Source organism: Rhinatrema bivittatum, unplaced genomic scaffold (assembly GCF_901001135.1).
Source record: "Rhinatrema bivittatum unplaced genomic scaffold, aRhiBiv1.1, whole genome shotgun sequence".
Taxonomy (NCBI): Eukaryota; Metazoa; Chordata; class Amphibia; order Gymnophiona; family Rhinatrematidae; genus Rhinatrema; species Rhinatrema bivittatum.
The window spans coordinates 99900-120787 of NW_021820879.1; the positions used below are offsets into that span (position 1 = coordinate 99900).

The 20888-nt window shown below is 43.1% G+C and overlaps 1 protein-coding gene across 2 annotated transcripts in view; it reads right to left on the reverse strand.

The window, feature by feature from the left end:
- LOC115082247 (endoribonuclease Dicer) overlaps positions 1–20888 on the reverse strand; it is a gene marked incomplete at its 3' end in the record, with an annotated part of 129039 nt that overhangs the window by 96449 nt on the left and 11702 nt on the right. For both annotated transcript variants that reach the window (XM_029586495.1, XM_029586496.1), the window contains 4 exon segments: positions 397–531; positions 13543–13673; positions 14488–14650; positions 15394–15581. In XM_029586495.1, coding sequence (XP_029442355.1) covers positions 397–531; positions 13543–13673; positions 14488–14650; positions 15394–15540 — 576 coding nt within the window.

Below are 20888 nucleotides of genomic sequence, written 5' to 3' on the forward strand. Positions count from 1 at the left end.
TAAAGCTAGGCTGAACACAACAAAACTAAGTTTGAATGATAATTTAATCAATTATCTGTCCTGCTGGGCAGCAAAAAGTAAAACTAATCATAAGCAGGGGGGGGATGGAAAAACACTACAGTGAAGAGGTAAGCCAATATCTTTTGAGGCAATCCCAGTTTAAAGAAAATGTTCAGAATTTAGGCGAGGAGAAAATGGCCAGTAGGCCTTTGGTGAAGAGAAGCCTCTGACAACCACTAAGGTGCTTATGAAGCAGTTAAACCTAAAAAATCATGAACTGCAGTCAAACGGAGATCTACATAGGATACTTTTTTTAAGCTATTACTTGGTGACACATTCAGTGTAAACTCTATGATGGTATGACAAAAGAGAAAAAAAAAAAAAGACCGCACAAACCTTCATAATTTCTCGATGAGGATGATCCAGAATGGCAAGATGACACTCATCAAACACCAGAAGGTTAATATCCAAGAGGGACAAGTATTCGTTTTTTAAAACATTTAAGAAGATATGACAGGTCATAACCAGAGCCTGAAAAAACAGGAAATTACAAATCTGTAATACAGTACTAGAAAGTGGTCTGATTCAAGCTATAGCTTAAGAACACTGGCTACTTAAACATGTGCTCAGATTTCATACCAGCTACACTTTATTCTGTCAGTGTACCCACAGAACAAGAACACAGCTATTCCTGTGTCTCTGGGCTCTGTTTCTATTCCAATTTCCCTTATGTTAGGCATCCCATGAAGATCATATGCAGAAATATGCCAACCTTACACAACAGATATTTAGAACAATCACCAAAGGGCCTGCTAAGAAATACTCAGCAATACAGTTATGCTCGTAAGTTTACATAGTCCTGGCGGAATTTGTAAGATATGTAACATTTTAAGAAAACAAGAGTGATCAGACAAAACACGTCATTTTTAATTGTTTCAAATTAGAGCAAGTTTGCTTACCGTAAATGGTGTTTTCTGTAGATAGCAGACTGAATTAGCCGTGCTATTTGGGTGACGTCATCGGACTGCGCGCCGGTTCAGACATTCTCTTCAAAGATTTAAGTCTTTGGTGCTGCGCATGTGCGGCACTTCCCACATGCAGCTCGCGGCTCCTCAACGGCAGTTCTTTTCCAAGCTCTCAGTTTTGTATGTATAGGAAGAGAGGTCGAGGAGTATGGGACACCATACTTGTTGAGGCCAGTACAGGGCTATGAGGATCATTGTCCCTCTGTCCTGTTGTAGCTTCACGAGAGTTTTTGCTATGAGCAGAATTGGAGGATACGCATATAGAAGACCTGTGTTCCAGGGGCGAGCAAATGTGTCCCTGGGGACTGTTTGTCGACGTCCGTGGAGGGAGCAGAACCTTTCCACTTTGTGGTTCAGTGTGGACGCAAAGAGGTCTATGGTTGGGTGACCCCAGCGTTGAAAGATTTTGCTCGCTACACGTGGGTCCAGCGACCATTCATGGGGATTGAAATGTCGACTGAGATCGTCCACTAGGATGTTTTTGATGCCCGCTGGATAAGTTGCTCGGAGATGTATGGAATGCTCTAGAGCCAAACCCAAATCTGTACTGCTTCCTGGCATAGCAGATAAGAGCCTGTGCCTCCTTGTTTGTTTATATACCACATTGCCACTGTGTTGTCTGTATCAGCACAGTCTTGTTTGAGAGGCAGTCTTTGAAGGCATAAAGGGCATATCTCATCGCTCGAAGTTCCAAGAAGTTTATTTGATACTGCTTTTCGAGTGTAGTCCACGTCCCTTGTGTTTGAAGGTTCTTGACGTGAGCTCCCCATCCCGGGTTGGAGGCATCTGTAGTCAGGATGACTTGCGGATTTGCCTGTTGGAATGGGAGACCAGCTTTCAATGCTGTTTGATTTGTCCACCAGTGGAGCGATAGGTGCATCTGGTAGGTGATTTGAATTGTGTACGACAGTGATTGGAAAGCTTGTAGCCATTGAGATTTCAAAGTCCATTGGGTTCTTCTCATGGCTAACTTTGCCATAGGAGTGACATGTACTGTCGAGGCCATGTGTCCTAGCAGCACCAGAATGGGCAGATGTGAACTGGTGATGAATTATAACGTTCGCCAAGCGTGCCAGATTGTCGGCACGGTCACTTGGAAGAGAAGCTTTCGCCACTGTGGTGTTGAGGTCTGCTCCAATGAATGTGAGGAGTTGAGACGGCTCGATGTGGGATTTTGGATAATTGATGAGAAATCCCAGAAGGTGCAATAGTGTTATTGTGGTTTTCAAGGCAGAGCGCGCTCCCTGCCTGGATGGACTTCTGATCAACCAATCGTCTAAGTATGGAAAAACATGAATACTGTTTTTTCTTAGATGTGCGGCCACCACTGCTAGGCATTTTGTGAATACTCGAGGGGCAGAGGCTAGGCTGAATGGAAGAACTCGATACTGGTAATGATTGCAATGTTGTATGGAAATTGGTATGCGAGCATAAGCATCTTGAAGATCCAGAGAACAGAGCCAATCTCCCCTTTGAAGCAATGGAAGGATGGTTCCCAGGGATACCATTCGAAATTTTTCTTTGTGAAGAAATTTGTTGAGATTGCGGAGATCTAAGATAGGACGAAGGTAGCCTGTTTTCTTTGGAATGAGGAAATAGTGGGAGTAGAACCCTGTCCCTTGTTGAGACGGGGGAACTGGTTCAATGGCCCTGGCGGTCAAAGTAGAGACTTCTACTTGGAGTTGAGGTGTGATGACTATGTTTGTCCAAAGTGGAATGGGAGGAGAATGCGGGGGTATTGTTTTGAATTTTAGGCGATATCCCCAATTTAGTATGGCTAATACCCATTGGTCTTTTGAGATGAGACTCCACTGATGTTGTAAATAATGAAGTCGACCTCCGACTGTAGGGAGGGCATAGGGTTTAGAAAGAGGCTGCTGATCTCTTGACTCGGTTCAAAAACCCACCGCGGGTCCAGTTTGGGGTGGTGGCTGGGGTTTTTTTTTTCGGCTGACGTGGACGTCCTCTCTGTGAGGGATGGTACTGGTGTGCTGAAGAGGCAGGTGGGTAATACCTTCTACATCTATAGAAGGGTTGCCTCGTGTCCCTGCGAGTTGGCCATCTTAGGGAGGATGGCTGATCTGCTGGCAATTTGGAGAGCTGTCTGAGTGTCTCATGATGGTCTTTCAACTGAGATACCATAGCTTGAATCTTTTCCCCGAAAAGATTGTCTCCAAAACAAGGAAGATCTGCTAGCCTTCCCTGGACTTCCTGTCTGAGATCAGAGGATTAAGCCAGGCCCATCTTCTCGCATTTATTGCAGAGGCAGATAGACGGAGTTGATGTTTCGAACACGTCATAAGCTTCTCTCAGCTCGTGTTTGCCAGATTCTAATCCTTTTTCAACTAATGTAGCCAAAGGTAGTTGATGTTTCTGTGGGAGGTTATCCACAATACTCTGTACTTGTTTCCACAAGTTTCTTTGGTATTGTGTCATATACAGCTGGTATGCTGCAATGCGTGCTACCAGCATGGAACCTTGATAGACCTTCTTCCCTAAGGTATCTAAGAAGCGTTGCTCCTTCCCTGGTGGGACAGAGGAATGAGGTTTTTGTTTTCGGGCCTTCTTCTGAGCCAATTCTACAACTACCAAATGGTGAGGTAGTTGGGGTTTCTGGTACCCTGGAGCATGCTGCACTAAATAAGTGGCATCTGTTCTCCGATTTTACTGCTGGGACTGAGCAGGGATGTTCCCACATTAGTTCCAAAAGGACTTCATGGATTGGGATAGCCATAATTTCCTTCGGTGCATCTATGAACTGCAGGACTTCCAAGGCCTTATGTCTGGTATCCTCCTCTGTGATCAATTCAAAAGGAATTGTATCTGCCATTTCTTTAATAAAATTTGTAAATGACAAATCTTCTGGAGGGGATTTCTCTCTCTCCCCTTTGGTGGAGAGGGCTCTGATTGCAGTTCCTCTGACTCCATGTCCATGTCAACATCCTTCCAAGGAGTATAGAGGATGATAAGGGGAGTCAGGGTCCTCTGGTTGTATAAGATGCTTTTATTTAAACACAGCCTTTGTTGGTATGTGTTTTGGCATCGTTAGTAGCGAGGGCATCGATGGGGAATCGATGGGCCTCGATGGCATCGGTGGAAATCGATTCCATGTATCCCCCTATGGACCTGGATGTATTGGCATCAATGGATCCTTGAAAGGCATAGAGGGTGTGTCTTCGGAACTCAATGCCGATGAAGCCCTGATGGTCCTGGGGCAGAATCGGAGTCTCCACAGTCCTCCTCTGATGATCCGGGAATCGGGATCGCTGGAGCCACCGGTGTGTGTATCGGCATCGATGGCTGTATCAATGGAAATGGTGCCGGTGTCAGAGGAAAAGCTTCTATCAAGGCATTGAGAGTCTATTCAGAAAAGGCTGAAAAATTGACTGGTCCAATGCTGATGCCGGTGGTACTGTCAGAGGCTGTAGATTCCTTAAAGCCTCAATGACGGCTTGTTGGACTAAATTAGTCAGCTCTTCTCTTGAAATCGGGGCAGTGTCCACTGCCACTGGGGAAGGTATTGCTGGCGCTATTGGCACTTCCACGATGATTCGTGGTGGCACATCCTCTGACACCGAGCCCGGTGGAGAGCGCTGCGGTTCCTCGTGTACAGCTGGTGGAGTTGGCTCTAGTACACGGACCTTCTTTGGCATCGGTTCGATGGATTTCAATCCTGACGTCGATGCTTTGCTATTCGCTGGGTCGATGGATCGGTGGCGATGCCACTTCTTTTCTCGATGACCCTTCGATGCTGAAGAAGATGCTATCAAGGATATCGACGGTGCCGTGACAGACGGTCATTGGTTCGTTTTTCACCTCGATGTTTAGTTACCGAGGGAGGTGTTACCCTTGGGGACGACGTCAACGATGACGATGGAATCATTTTAAACAATTCTTCCATCTTATCCAAATGAGCACGCCTGCCCTTCAGTGTCATCTGGGCACAGGTTGAGCAAGCCTGGACGTCGTGGCCTGATCCCAGGCACAGAACACATACATAATGTGGGTCAGTAGTGGACATAGTCCAGTTACAATCCGGACATTTTTTTTAAAACCGGAGGCCATGATAAAGTTGTGGCCAAATAACAGTCGATGACTGGCGGGAATCAATAGTGAGGTGACTGAATCGATCAAAAACAACCAAAATATGTACTCACCAAGACTATGTCGAAGGGAGACCTAATTATGAAGAAAAATGTGACTGAAAATGTGACTGAAAAAGTTTTCTTCCCTTGAGAAATATGAGGGAATTGCTTTTTCCAGAGCTCCTGATCTGCTTTGCTACAGCAAGGCGGAAAAAAAAGAGACTGAAGGGAGATCCCTGTGGCTGAGAATATCGAGAGAAAAAACTATTAAGCATTACAGAATAGCACAATCATGAAACAAACCATAGCAATAAGGGGAACAATAGAATGGTCCTGTTCAAGTTTGCATACCCTTAGTTCTTAATATTGTGTATCGCCCATTTTGCATCAATGAAGGCTTGCAGTCTTTTTTTTTTTTAATTTGTTTGAGTTATAACATTTAATTACAAATGAAATAATCAGGAATACAAGAAAATTTATCCATAACTCACAAAGGCTTCCCTTGTTAAATGTAACTGTACCTTCCGTCACCACAGTTCTAGTTTTTGTATATAATGCACTCCTGTTCTATGTAAACCAGCAAGATATGTCTTCATGATTGCCGGTATATAAAAATCCTAAATAAATAAATAAATAAATAAATAAATTTAAACACATATCTAGCCCATATCAAGGAGTAGGGAACAAAACCTAGTGTGTGTCAAATAGCATTCTTTTGCAACCATTCCACCCCTTACCATATATTTTGAAATAATAATTACTTTTGAGATTTATCCCTTACGAAACGATCCAACTGCAAAGGATCCAGGAAAACAAATGTATTATTCTGATATGTAATTAGACACTTACAAGGGAATTTAAGAAAAATAAAAAAAACTAGCACCCAAATCTAGAGCTATTTGTTTAAAAGAAAGAAAATGTATCCTTCGAGCTTGAACTGCTCGGGAAACATCTGGAAAGACTTGAATCTTTTGTCCGCTAAATACCAATTCTTTACTTTGGAAATATTTCACAAAGAACACATCTTTTACCTTGTTTTAGAGAGAAGGAAACCAACAAGGTAGCACTGGTTGGGATGTTATATATACAGTCCTCCAAAAAGGTAGAAACCAAAGGACTCCCCAAAATATCTATTTCCCCTACCTGAGCAGGGATCGTTTTCTTATTTGGTAAATAGTACATCTTCGATATAACAGGAATTTTACCTGCTTCAAATGATAGTATTTCACTAAAATACTTCTTAAATAATTCATTAGGTGACGACAATCTAGAAATAGGAACATTCAAACGCAAATTAAACGATTTCATTTTCCAAAGCATCTATCTGAATGTGAAGGATACGGTTATCCTTTATAAAAGACGTACCAATAGCCTGTAACAAATTTACTTGCGAATTTAATGTGGAAACAGAGAGTTCTACATTTTTAATCCTAACATCTTCATCTTCAAACTTTGCTCTTGTTTCTACTGAAAAGGTATGTATGTATCTGAAATAATGAACTAATCAGTTTATTATCTACTTTAGCAATTAATCTCCAAACATCTAGCAGAGTAACACTCTCTGGTTCCACTATATTTCCCCCCATTACATCACTTAATTCGGGAATTATTGAAGGACATAGAACTAGTACAGAATTACCCTCTGTTCCCAATTTTCCCTGGGATATTTGTCTCATCTAGATACCCCCATTTCCAGCATTCCCATCTCCTACTGGAGTCAGGAAAGCTAAAGATGGAGAATATGTAACATTACTATTAGCTAGTTATTCTATAGCGGGTTGAAGGGGAGGTTGGTGGACCTGGGACTTAAATGTTACCCCAAGAGGGGAATTCTCCTCCCTACAGTCCCTTGAAAACGACTCACCCACATGTATAATGTGAGCGTCCATTGGTCCTTGCCTTATTGACAGGGAGGGAACCGGTGAAGAGGTCCAAGACTTGGATTTTCTTTTCTTCCCCATTTCTTACCCAGGGACGCGCCTGTTTGGCGTGCAGCTTTGGCTGTGTGCCGGCGGCTGCGCACCACAGGGCCTTTGCTTTTAAGGTGTTCCGGGGCACCTGGTGATGTCACACGGGGGCCATCTCAGGCCTCTCTCTCTCCCTTGAATTTCGGCAGATTTTCTCACTCTCAGCACTCGTAGGCAGCCATGAAGTTCGAAGTGCTCCAGCCACACAGATTTGTCCTCCACTCCTCTGCTTGCAGTCTTTTGTGATACTTGTGAATGAGGCCCTTTATTTTCTTATGGGGTAAAGCTTCCCATTCCTCTTGGCAAAAAGCTTACAGATCCTGTAAATTCTTTGGTTTTTCTAGCATGAACTGCATGTTTGAGTTCTTTCCAAAGTGGCTCGATGATGTTGACGTCAGGAGACTGTGATGGCCACTCCAGAACCTTCACTTTCTTCTGCTGCAGTCACTGAAAGGTCAACTTGGCCTTAAGACCACAAGAACATAAGAAATTGCCATGCTGGGTCAGACCAAGGGTCCATCAAGCCCAGCATCCTGTTTCCAACAGAGGCCAAACCAGGCCACAAGAACCTGGCAATTATCCAAACACTAAGAAGATCCCATGCTACTGATGCAATTAATAGCAGTGGCTATTCCCTAAGTAAATTTGATTAATAGCCGTTAATGGACTTCTCCTCCAAGAACTTATCCAAACCTTTTTTGAACCCAGCTACACTAACTGCATTAACCTCATCCTCTGGCAACAAATTCCAGAGCTTTATTGTGCGTTGAGTGAAAAAGAATTTTCTCTGATTAGTCTTAAACGTGCTACTTGCTAACTTCATGGAATGCCCCCTAGTTCTTCTATTATTCGAAAGTGTAAATAACCAATTCATGTCTACGCATTCAAGACCTCTCATGATCTTAAAGACCTCTATCATATCCCCCCTCAGCTGTCTCTTCTCCAAGCTGAACAGCCCTAACCTCTTCAGCCTTTCCTCATAGGGGAGTTGTTGCATCCCCTTTATCATTTTGGTTGCCCTTCTCTGTACCTTCTCCATCGCAACTATATCTTTTTTGAGAAGTGGTGACCAGAACTGTACACAGTATTCAAGTTGCAGTCTCACCATGGAGCGATATAGAGGCATTATAAAATTTTCCGTTTTATTAATCATTCCCTTCCTAATAATTCCTAACATTGTTTGTTTTTTTTGACTGCTGCAGCACACTGAGCAGGTGATTTTAAAGTATTATCCACTATGATGCATAGATCTTTTTCCTGGGTGGTAGTTCCTAATATGAAACCTAACATCGTGTAACTACAGCAAGGGTTATTTTTCCCTATATGCAACACCTTGCACTTATCCACAATAAATTTCATCTGCCATTTGGATGCCCAATCTTCCAGTCTTGCAAGGTCCTCCATTAATGTATCACAATCTGCTTGTGATTTAACTACTCTGAATAATTTTGTATCATCCGCAAATTTGATAACCTCACTCGTCATATTCCTTTCCGGATCATTCATATTCATATTAGATAGAGATATATATATATATATATATATATATATATATATCTCTATCTATCTCGATGCTAGAGCTAGAGCTAGATATAGATATATATATACACCTACGCGCAGCTTCCTGGCTGACGAATGCAAATTCTCCTCCAATATTTTCTGATAAGATGCTGCAACAGCACAGGGAATTTAGTTAAAATTTAGTTAAAATTGCTGGCGGATTGAATGCAGCATCTTATCAGAAAATATTGGAGGAGAATTTGCATTCGTCAGCCAGGAAGCTGCGCGTAGGTGTATATATATATATCTATATCTATATCTAGCTCTAGCATCGAGATAGATAGAGATAGATATTATATATATATATATATATATATATTATATGAATATGAATGATCCGGAAAGGAATATGACGAGTGAGGTTATCAAATTTGCGGATGATACAAAATTATTCAGAGTAGTTAAATCACAAGCAGATTGTGATACATTAATGGAGGACCTTGCAAGACTGGAAGATTGGGCATCCAAATGGCAGATGAAATTTATTGTGGATAAGTGCAAGGTGTTGCATATAGGGAAAAATAACCCTTGCTGTAGTTACACGATGTTAGGTTTCATATTAGGAACTACCACCCAGGAAAAAGATCTATGCATCATAGTGGATAATACTTTAAAATCACCTGCTCAGTGTGCTGCAGCAGTCAAAAAAAACAAACAATGTTAGGAATTATTAGGAAGGGAATGATTAATAAAACGGAAACAAAAAATTATTCAGAGTAGTTACACCCCCAAAACAGCAGAGATCCACCTCCATGCTTCATGGTCTCTTCATAGCATTTATGGTTTTGACCATAAAGTTTGATTTTGGTCTCATCACTCTTTTGTTCCAGACTAGGGAGGATTGCAGGAAAATAGCAGCCCAGGGTACTTTTTTCAAAATCCGCCCACAAGTTATCTGTCTGACTCCCTTGTGCATTTTCCCAGCAGCATGTGTTTCAACAGTTCTCAAAAACACGCCAAACTAATCCTTCATAGGTATATCATGTGACCTGGAGCCTGGAAGAATTGAGCCAAAAAGTCTCCAACATAAATGTCATATTTTTCCTAAATAACTAAGTAGTAGGACACACTCTAGACCAGAGGTGAGCAAACATAGCTGCGTGCCCTCTTCCATCCATGCAATCAGTAGCCATCCGCCTGCAAGTCTGGTTACATCTCGGATTCCTAATCTGGTATTATAGTCTCTTGCCAACCAATTAGCTCTTGAACTAGCTGTCAAGTAATGTGACAACCACACTACCAACCAGTGTCAGACACAAACATATTATCTCAGACACAAAGACACTCGCATATACACACTCTTGCTCACAGTGGATGGGTATGTCAGAAAAAGTGTGTGTACGGGTTTCTTTCTGTGTCAGGGAGAAAGACAGCCACACACATACTCTCTCTCTTTCTCTCTCTGAAACACACATTCTTGTCATTGTGCTGCTGCTGCTGCTCATATGCTCACACAGTGAGTACCCCCTCTCCAGTGCTGCCACATGATTATCTAAAATGTCTTTGCTTGCTGCCAGCCCTTCCCCAGCCTGCAGGTACACTCACCCTCTCCCTTTCCCATTCACATTCCCACCCTCCCTCCAGGAAACTCAGTTTCCACAGTCAGTTGACTCTTTCAGGAGGAAAGCCCAGCCTACAGAAGTCTCCTCAACACTGCATAGGCACTTCATCTTGTCTCACCTCATCCCTTTTTGTGACTGTAGCTTGCCTCCACTTCTCCATACCCCCCACCACCATTCCAGTGCATTCTCATTGACTGAGTGCTACAGAGTCTGCTGCTTTAATAGTTCCCCAAGCTCTGCACTGCCTACCTACTCTATTACAGCAGGCCCTAGAACACCAATACACCGAATATTAGGATAACAGAACAAGCCAAGCTGTTATAAATCCCTACAAAGAAACTGCACGCTAGCAGAATACCTCACCTCAATCACACATGTAGAACACACAGCCCCTCACCAAATACAAAATAGACAAAGTTTAACTAGAAACATGCAAACAAAAACTGAACTAAAAACCATAAAACAGACTCTGTATGCAGTACAACGATGGAAAAACAGAACCATCACCATTCCTCATTAAACAGTAACATCAAGATATATAAACCATCAATCATAGCAGTAAAATCATACTCATAAAAAGAATATTTGAAAGCAGCTGATAAGAACATCGATCGACTAAAAATAGAACTTTTTTGTTTCAATTTCTCAATAAAATATTTCAAAAAACAGCAGATGCATCAAATAACACCCAATAATTAAAACTAAAGCTAAAAAAAAAAAATGTCCTTGCTCTTCATACTTGGGAACTTTAAATTCCAGTCACCCACAGATTGTCATGGATAGGAGGTATGCACAAACTTTCTCCTCTCTCATATATATATGGTTCATTCTCACACAAACTCCCTTATATTTTCTCTCACTACATGCTGACTGGTTCACAAACTTACAGTTTTAAATAGTCCTCTTGCTTACACATATACTCACTGGTGTGCTCATTCTCCCTCACTCATATACATGTAAACTGGCTCACACATGCTCTGAAAAACACAGTAAGCCTGACTATTATGCATTGCAACAATGGAAAACCAAAAACATCATTCCTCATAAAACATTAAGCAATGAAGTCAAGAGATATAAAACATCATTCATAATATTAAAACCACACTAAAAAAAATATACATATATATATACATATATACACATATACATATATATAAATATATATATTATATGTCAAGCAAGCAACAGCCATTGAATATCCAGTAATTAAAAAGTTTTTTGTAATATTTCCCAAACATCAAATATTTCCAACAGCAGACATGAAATAACACCCCAAAATTTAAATTAGGATTAAACATTTCCAGCTCTCCCTACCATACCTTTTAATTTCCAGCCACCCACAGATTATTGTGAATCTGGGAATCTTTACCTCTCTCTCCCTCCCCCATACACACACCACCCCTCCCCACCCCCAGGCTCGCACTCTCTCTCACACACACAAACCCAGGCTCTCTCTCTCTCACACACACACACAAACCCAGGCTCTCACACACACACAAATATATATATATATATATATATATATATATATATATATAGTTTTCAGGCAGCGCTGCTCCTCAATGCTGGGAGTTGAAAGAAGGCCACTGCTACCCGCGACTCCTGCAAGGTGGGGGGAGGAGAGGGCCTTGGCTGCTGCTGCATAAGCCTCTCTTCGGCTCACAGACTGATAGGCACGCAGGCCTCTCTTCAGGCCATGGCAAGATGGGCTCTGCCCTGGGCATGCAGGACCTCTCTTTGGGCTATGGCAGGATGGGCTCTGCCACAGCTGTGCAGGCCTCTCTTTGGGCCGCAGCAGGATGGGTTCTACCGTGGCCATGCAGGCCTCTCTTTGGGCTGCAGCAGGATGGACTTTGCCATGGCTCTGCTGGTTTTTCTTCAGAGCAGGAAAAACAATGTGATCGGAGCAACCGACCCACTGGGGGTTGCCCGATCCCCCCATAAGCCAATCCACCCTTGTTCCAGATGTTTTGAGGCTTCTCTAGATACTGTTTGCTGTATTGTAAGCAGACTATTTCGTAGAGTTGGTACAGCAATTGCTTTTTTTCTGGGAACTCTACCATGTAGCCCATTTTTGTTGAGTATCTCCTTATTGTATATGCTGAAACACCCACACCAGTTTAGAACATAAGAACATGCCGTACTGGGTCAGACCAAGGGTCCATCAAGCCCAGCATCCTGTTTCCAACAGTGGCCAATCCAGGCCATAAGAACCTGGCAAGTACCCAAAAACTAAGTCTATTCCATGTTAACCACCGCTATTACTAGCAACGGTATTATCTAAGTCAACTTAATAGCAGGTAATGGACTTCTCCTTCAAGAACTTATCCAATTCTTTTTTAAACACCGCTATACTAACTGCACTAACCACATCTTCTGGCAACAATTTCCAGAGTTTAATTGTGCGTTGAGTGAAAAAGAACTTTCTCCGATTAGTTTTAAATGTGCCACATGCTAACTTCATGGAGTGCTCCCTACTCTTTCTATTATCCTTATCTCTTTCAGAGAAGCATGTATTTCAATAGAAATTGCTTGTGAGTTTTTTTGCATCCTGACAAATTTCCCTGTCTGAAATCTTTCTTGGTCTACCTGACTGTGGCTTTGTCAGAACCCATAATTTTCCACTTCTTGATCAGAGTTTGAAAAGTACTGATTGGCATTTTCAAATCTTTGGATACCTTTTTATATCCTTTTCCTGATTTATAAAATTGAACTAGTTTTGCTCACAGATCATGTGACAGTTCTTTTGCTTTCCCCATGTTTAGTAGCCACCAAGGTCAGTGCAGCCCTGGATGAAATGCACAATGGTTTCTCAAGAGCAAAGAAACTCATTGATTGTAATTAATGTCTGTGTATAAATAAACAAGGCACAGGTGTGGATACCTACCCTTCATTGCCATCACAACCTGCATGTGCCAACTTGAGGGTATATTATCAGCCCAAACATTCAAGGGTTTGCAAACTTTTGAACAGGACCATTTTATTAATTTTTTTTTTATTATTGCTATGGTTTCTTTAATGATTGTGCTATTCTGTGATGCATAACATTTTGTTATTATCAAATTAGACGTGTTTTGTCTGATCACTCATGTTTTCTTAAAATGCTACACATCTTACAAATTCTGCCAGGGGAATGTAAATTTACGAGCGTAACTGAACAAATCCACCTTTGTTATCTAGGTCAATCTATGTGACTGTGGAACATGAACAAAATGTTTAGAAAACAGTGATTAAATAATACTAAAGAAGAAAATCCAAGATATTGTCAAATAAACTGAATAATTCTCATTGAGCAGTTTAACTCTGCAGCACAACACAGGACAGGTAAAATACAAAGGCTTACTTGATGTTTAGAAAATTCTTCATGCCATCTCTCTTTTGGCCAAGACTCAGTTATTTCCAAGCTTGAATACTCGCCCACCTGGATATCTGAATGGGTCCGGACAGCTGACACTTGTTGAGCCACCTGGTATGCTTTAAAGAATACATACAATAAATGTTAATTTTAATTTCACCAGAATTCTAAAAACAGATTTACATAAATGAGATGACTGTATGTTTGGAACCCTAAGGACTACATCAGGTTGGCTTTTGCTCTCTCTCTGTGGCCACCAGGAGAAAATGCAGTAGCAGATTTTTTTTTGTGTGTTTAAATGTTTTTATTAAGCCATTCCAGAGTATTAACAGTCACATCAATTGCCACATAAACAAATTGAATACAAAGGCATCAACAGTGTGTGCTATACGTGGCAACTAGTTACAAATGATCACTTTAAAGTTTTTACTATAAGTCTCAAAATAAGTCTCCCACCCCTCCCCTCCTCTGGCAACAGATTGCATGCAAGGGATTGCTGATAGGTATAAAGGCAAATTAAAAGAAGATTTAGAGCACTTCAAAAGAACTTTTCTGGGGATCTGAAGGAACCAGGGTAATGTGTGTGGAAGGGTAGGACAAGTGCAGACATGAATAGTTTTTTGCTGTGTGCTGGGGGAAGGGTAGGAGGAGGCAAGAATTTAAGCCTAAGAGGGAAGTGACGCTAAATCTGAGTTTGAACAATGCAAATAGAAGGCATGAGGGAGAAGAAGTGGTACAAGGATGGAGAAGAGTGAACAAGAAGGGAATGCTGCAGGAGTGTAGAAAAGTGAAATAAGAGAAGAAAATATAATGGGAGAATATATAAAAGAAAGAAGGTTACACACAGTAAAAACTGAGCCATCATTACCAAGCAGCTCCCTTCTTACCACAGCAGGTAAGGGCACATAAACCAGGAACAAACTCTCATCTTACCTGAGTTGACCAAGAACACAGTCCTTTTCCCATTTTTGTTGAAGTCTCCCCTGATCTGATAGGACAGCTCTTTAGTGAGTAGTACTGCAATAAATGTCTTCCCTGAGCCAGTGTTTAAACAAACTATTGTATTATGATCCAAAGCTGCTTCAAGCAGCTCAACCTAAGAAGAGAAACAGAACAATTTCTCAGTGTTGGCAGTGAAGTAATGCGGAAAAGTCAGCAATGAACACCAAAAAAAAAGTGTCTAATTTTATAAAACAGCCTACCAAACTGATCAGATTTTATTCTGATATAACTGATAAAATGCATAAAAAGAAAAACCTGTGCATAGAAAAAGGCAGGGCCCATGTAAATATAAGGTAATGTTTTATTCACTAAACTGAATGCTATTTTACAAAAATACTAAGCTTGGAAATAAAACAAATAAACAATGTATGAGGAGATACCTTTTTATGGTACTGACTTCTTACAGTTCTACTCAAGAAATGTACTATGTTAATTAATCCCATAAAATCACCTTTGACTTTTTTTTTTTTTTTACTTGTTGCTCTTCATTTCTACGCATTTCAGTGGACTAACACGGTTACCTCCTCAAAGAAGAGCTGAAATGAAGTAATAGCAAAGGAGAAAGTTGTGTGTCCCTGGGAAATACATCCAATCAAGGCACCAATCAAGGCCTACTTCCTAGGGTGCCAGTAACCAGATCTTGGGAGCACTCTCAAGGAAAATCACCCTTCAGAAACTGAAGTAGCCACACGCGCACACACACAAAAAAAAGTGCTGAAGGAAAGCACTCTCAAAAAATAAAATACTTTAACTGTAGTACACTTCAAAAGGTCAGACCCAAAGGTCCCATGAACATCAGAAACACCCTTAGATGAGCAGGAGCACTGTCACCAGTACCTGATATTTTCTTGGCGTGTAAATGTTATCGTGGATTGCTTCTTGTTGCCACGGCAGACCAAAAAATGGCCCCATTGGTGAGGAGGCAGGGGTCATGAGCTGCAGTCCTGCCATGCTGAGGGATTGGAAAGCAGGGCTCTCATTCATCCAGTGTTTCTTTCATCGCATTCTTCCATTAGTACAGCTCACTAGGAAGGGAAACAATTCACCATGAGAACACTCAAACCAAAAGTAAACCATCAGAGTAAGCAGACAGCGGATAAAGAAATGCCACAGCAGAACACTCTGCCAGCTAACCCAGTACACACTTTGCTGCTAAAAAAAAATATATATATATTTATTTATTTATTTATTTAAGGTTTTTATATACCGGCAATCATGAAAAACATATCTTGCTGGTTTACATAAAACAGGAGTGCAGTAGATACATCAAACTGGAACTGTGGTGACCGAAGGTGCAGTTACATTTAACAAGGGTAGCAGAACTGGGAGAAGGAGGAAAAGAGAGGATAGAGGATAGATTAGTAACAGTTAAACAATATACAAATTAAATACTATTAAATATATTAAGAATGGCAAGTCCCGAAACAGCAGCACCCTGATTGGAAAGTAAATGTTTTAGAGTACGCCCAAATCCGACATTTTATATTGACGCATAAAAAATCTTAAGCTTTAACTTTAACCAAATCACTATTTGAAAATATAGAAACATAGAAATGACGGCAGAAGAAGACCAAATGGCCCATCCAGTCTGCCCAGCAAGCTTCCCTCATTTCTTCTCCCATACTTATCTGTTTCTCTTAGCTCTTGGTTCTAATTCCCTTCCACCCCCGCCATTAATGTAGAGAGCGGTGGAGGAGCTGCATACAGGTTGGAGCTGCATACAGGTGGAGGAGCTGCATACAGGTTGATAAAATTAAAGATTTAATTTCAAAGGTATATAATTTGTTACAACCTAGAAGTAGCGACCCACATTCCTATATGCAGTCCTGGGAAAGGGATTTAAGAATAACAATCAATGAAAAAGATTGGGATTTGATCTAAGTGCTCAAAACTCAGGAAAATTGTTATAAGTTTCTGTACAGATGGTACTTAGTCTCAATGACAATGTGCCACTTCTCTTCTGCCTATGCTAATAAATGTTGGCATAACTGAAGGACTAGGCTCATACTAGGCACTTGTATAAAAATAACTCCATATTGGAAACAAATTACTGCTTAATTGTCACAGCTATTCAAAGTAGAGATAAAGTTAAAAGTTTTTGAGTATGTTACTGGGTAGACCAACTGCAGGACTCAACCAACCCCAACAACGTTTCTGCTTACAAGCGAGAAGTAAACTGTTCCTGTGGAATACTCGTATAGAGTGAGTGTATAGAGAAGTCACAAAATGATCTTGTCGAATAATGAGGATGTCCAGAAAGTTCATAACTTCATGGTGGAAATGCATAGAAAAAAAATATATCTATGTTTGTTTATACCGTCAAAAAAAATCTTAACAGCTCTAAAAAGCAAGATTTCTCTTTGCAGAAGTCATGTAGACTCCTTTGAGTTTTTTTTTAAGGCTAGCTTCTACCATTTTGCCTGGCACAGACATCAACCAGACTATAGTTTCCTGGATCACCTCTGGAACCCTTTTTATAAAAAATTGGAGAAATTACTTACCTGATAATTTCGTTTTCCTTAGTGTAGACAGATGGACTCAGGACCAATGGGAATAGTGTGCTCCTGATAGCAGTTGGAGATGGATCAGATTTCAATCTGACGTCAGCCCTAGTACATATACCCCTGCAGGACACCATGCTCTTCAGTATTCTCTTCGAAAAGCAATTGTGGATATATGTGTGACTGAATAACTTGATTAACTTGTTAACTTTGATTAACTTGCATAATTTGCATAACTTGGTTAACTTGAACTGGTTGATGTGTTTATAGCTGGAGACCGCCAGTGCACTCAACCGAGAAACGCCGACACATGGCAGGTATGGGTGTCATAATTAGAGGGAAGCTTGGTTAACCCGTGTTTGTCTTGCTCTTGGGGATTATCCCGAGATTTCTGTGATTGTCGGCAGCCGTGGGCGGGATGCTGAGTCCATCTGTTTACACTAAGGAAAACGAAATTATCAGGTAAGTAATTTCTCCATTTCCTAGCGTGTAGCAGATGCACTCAGGATCAACGGGATGTACAAAAGTGACTCCCGAACCGGGTGGGAGGCTGCCCGTGGCCCACTTAGTACTGCCCTTGCGAATGCTGTGTCCTCCCAAGCGATAGAACCTAGAGAAGGTATGGAGGACCATGTCGCCACCCGACAGATCTTGGCGGGTGACAGCATCTTGGTTTCCGCCCAGGACACTGCCAGGGCTCTAGTGGAATGGGCCTGGACTTGTAGAGGTGGAGAAGCTTGTCTGCCTCTACATAGGCCGCCTTGATAACTTCTTTGCTCCAGCGGGCTATGGTTGCCCATGAGGCTGCTTCCCCTTGTTTAAGATGAAGAGGTGGCCAGTCTTTTGTATGGATTCCGACCTTTCCAGATAGAGTAGGAGTCTGCCGACGTTAAGATGGCAAAGGCAGCGAGATTCTCCTGAGTCCTTATGCTTGTCTGGTGATGACAGCAAGATGGAAGTGAGAAGCCACTTTTGGGAGGAAGGAGGGGACCATGTGTAGCTGTATGGATTCCGGTGTGAACCTGAGGAAGGGTTCTCGACAGGACAGTGCTTGAAACTCGGAGATGCGATGGGCCAAGCAGACTGCCACTAGGAATGCAGTCTTCAGTGTTAGTAGTCAGAGGGACAGACCGCAGGTGGGTCTGAAGGAGCCTCCTGCTAGGAAGTCTAGGACTAGATTGGGATTCCATAAAGGTATCGGCCACTTCAGGGGTGGTCAGATCTGTTTGACCCCTTTCAGGAAACAGGAGACGTCCGGATGAGATGCTAGGCTGCCGCCCCCCACCTTGGCTCTGTAGCAGGCCAACGCGGCTACTTGCACCTTGATGGACTTGAGAAACAACACCTTCTGTAAGCCGTTCTGCAGGAATTCCGTAATTGTGGGAATTTCGACTGTCCACGGGAGAACGTCACGATCTTCACACCAGGCTTCGAATATTCTCCATATTCGTATGTAGGTTAGAGATGTGGAAAACTTGCGTGCTCGGAGCAGAGTGTCAATCACCACCTCCAAGTATCTGCTCTTCTTCAGGCGTGTCCTCTCAAAGGCCAGACCGTAAGAGAGAATAGAGTTGGGTCTTCGTGAAGGATCGGGCCTTGTTGGAGCAGATCCCTGTGAGGAGGTAGAGGGAGAGAGCTCCCTGTCAGTAGCCTTCGCATGTCTGCGTACCATGGCCTTCTTGGCCAGTACGGGGCCATTAGAAGTACTGGTCCCCTGTGGTGTTCTACCTTGTGGATGATTGCGCCCAGTAGTGGCCACCGTGGGAAGGCGTATAGCAGGCTTTCCTGTGGCCAGGTCTGGACAAGAGCATCGATCCCTTGGGATTGTGGTTCCTGTCTGCGACTGAAGAAGTTGGGAACTTAGGCATTTGACCAGCTTGCCAGGAGGTCCATGGCTGGTGTTCCCCAGCAGTTTACCATCAACTGGAAGGTTGTGTTAGACAGCCTCCATTCCCCTGGGTCTAGACTTTCTCTGCTGAGGTAATCCACAGTGACATTGTCTTTTCCCGCGATGTGGGCGGCTGAGATCTCTTGTAGGGTTGATTCCGCCCATGCCAGGGACACCTGTTGGCTTCTGGTTCCTCCCTGGCGGTTGATGTAGGCCACTGTTGTGGTGTTGTCCGACATGACTGACCGATTCGCCCCGGAGTCTGTGAATGAACTGTAGGCAAGCTAGCCTGACTACCCGTGTTTCCAGTCTGTTGATGCTCCATCTAGACTCTTCCTTGTCCCATTGCCCCTGGACCGTCAGTTCCTGGCAGTGGGCTCCCCACCCTCGTAGACTCGCATCCGTGGTGAGCAGGATCCAGGTCGGCGGGGATAGCCTTACTCCCTTGCTCAGATGATCCTCTTGTAGCCACCATTGTAACTGGGTTTGAACTTCCTCCGGAAGCTGGAGGTGAACGGAGTAATTCTGGGACATCGGATTCCATCGTGACAGTAGGGAAAGCTAGAGGGTTCGCATGTGAGCTCTTGCCCATGGGACCACTTCCAGTGTGGATGACATGAGACCGAGGACTTGGAGGTAGTCCCACACCTTGGGGCGAAGGCTGCCTAACAGGTTTTATAATTGGTTCATCAGCTTTGTTCTCCTTGTGGGAATCAGAATGACCTTGTCTTGTCTGGTGTCGAACCAGATTCCCAGGTATTCCAGAGATTGGGAAGGCTGCAGACAGCTCTTGTTTGTGTTGACCACCCACCCGAGGTTCTCCAGTAGAGTTTTGACTCTGGTGGTCGCCTGATGACTTTCCTCTGGGGATTTTGCCCTGATCAGCCAATCGTCCAGATATGGGTGTACGAGGATTCCTTCTTTCCTCGGTGTCGCCGCCACTACAACCATGATTTTGGTGAACGTTCGGGGTGCTGTGGCTAGCCCAAAGGGTAGTGCCCGGAACTGGTAGTGGTGGTCCAGGATCGCGAAGCATAGAAAACGCTGATGCTTGTGGTGGACCGGGATGTGCAGGTAGACTTCTGACAGATCCAGGGATGTGAGGAATACTCCCGGCTGTATCGCTCTTATGACCGAGCATAGGGTTTCCATGCGGAAGTGAGGGACTTTCAGGTGACAGTTGACAGACTCGAGGTCCAGGATAGGTCAGAACGTACCCTCTTTCTTGAGAACGATAAAATAGATGGAATAGTGCCCAGTATTTTGTTGTTGCGTGGGCACAGTCATTATGGCCTTTAAGGTGAGCAATTTGGTCGGCGTGGTTTCCATTACCATCCTCTTGGAGAGGTCATGGCAGGGAGATTTCACAAATTTGTCCAGAGGAATGTTGTGGAAGCCCAGATAATATCCCTCTCGAATGATGGTTAGGACGCACTTGTCCGAAGTTATCTCGACCCATCTTTGGTAGAATAGGGCAAGCCTGCCCCCTATTGGCTTCTTCCTGTGGATAGGCCGGCTGACTTTCATTGCGGGGTGCGGCTGGGGCCTGGACCAGAGCCAGCTCCCCTTTTGTTGTGCTTGTTCCGAAAGGACTGGCCCCTGCCTGTGGGGTGAGATGTTTGATATGTACTTTTCTACGGTTTGAAGCGCTGTGATCCCCTGCCCTTAGATGTTCGGGGCGAGGGGTGCTGGCTTCTCTTGTTCTTGTCCTCCGGTAGCCGCGGTAGTGGAGAAGTCGGCTAACTTCTCCAGTTCTCTTCCGAACAGGAGGGTTCCCTTAAAGGGCATTCTCGTGAGTCTCATCTTTGTCGTCGCGTCGGCCGACCAGCTTCGGAGCTAGAGTTGTCTTCTGGCTGCCACGACTGACAAAACACCTCTGGCTGAGGTGCATACCAGGTCGGAATTCGCATCCGTGAGGAATGATACTGCTGGTTCTAGTGCTT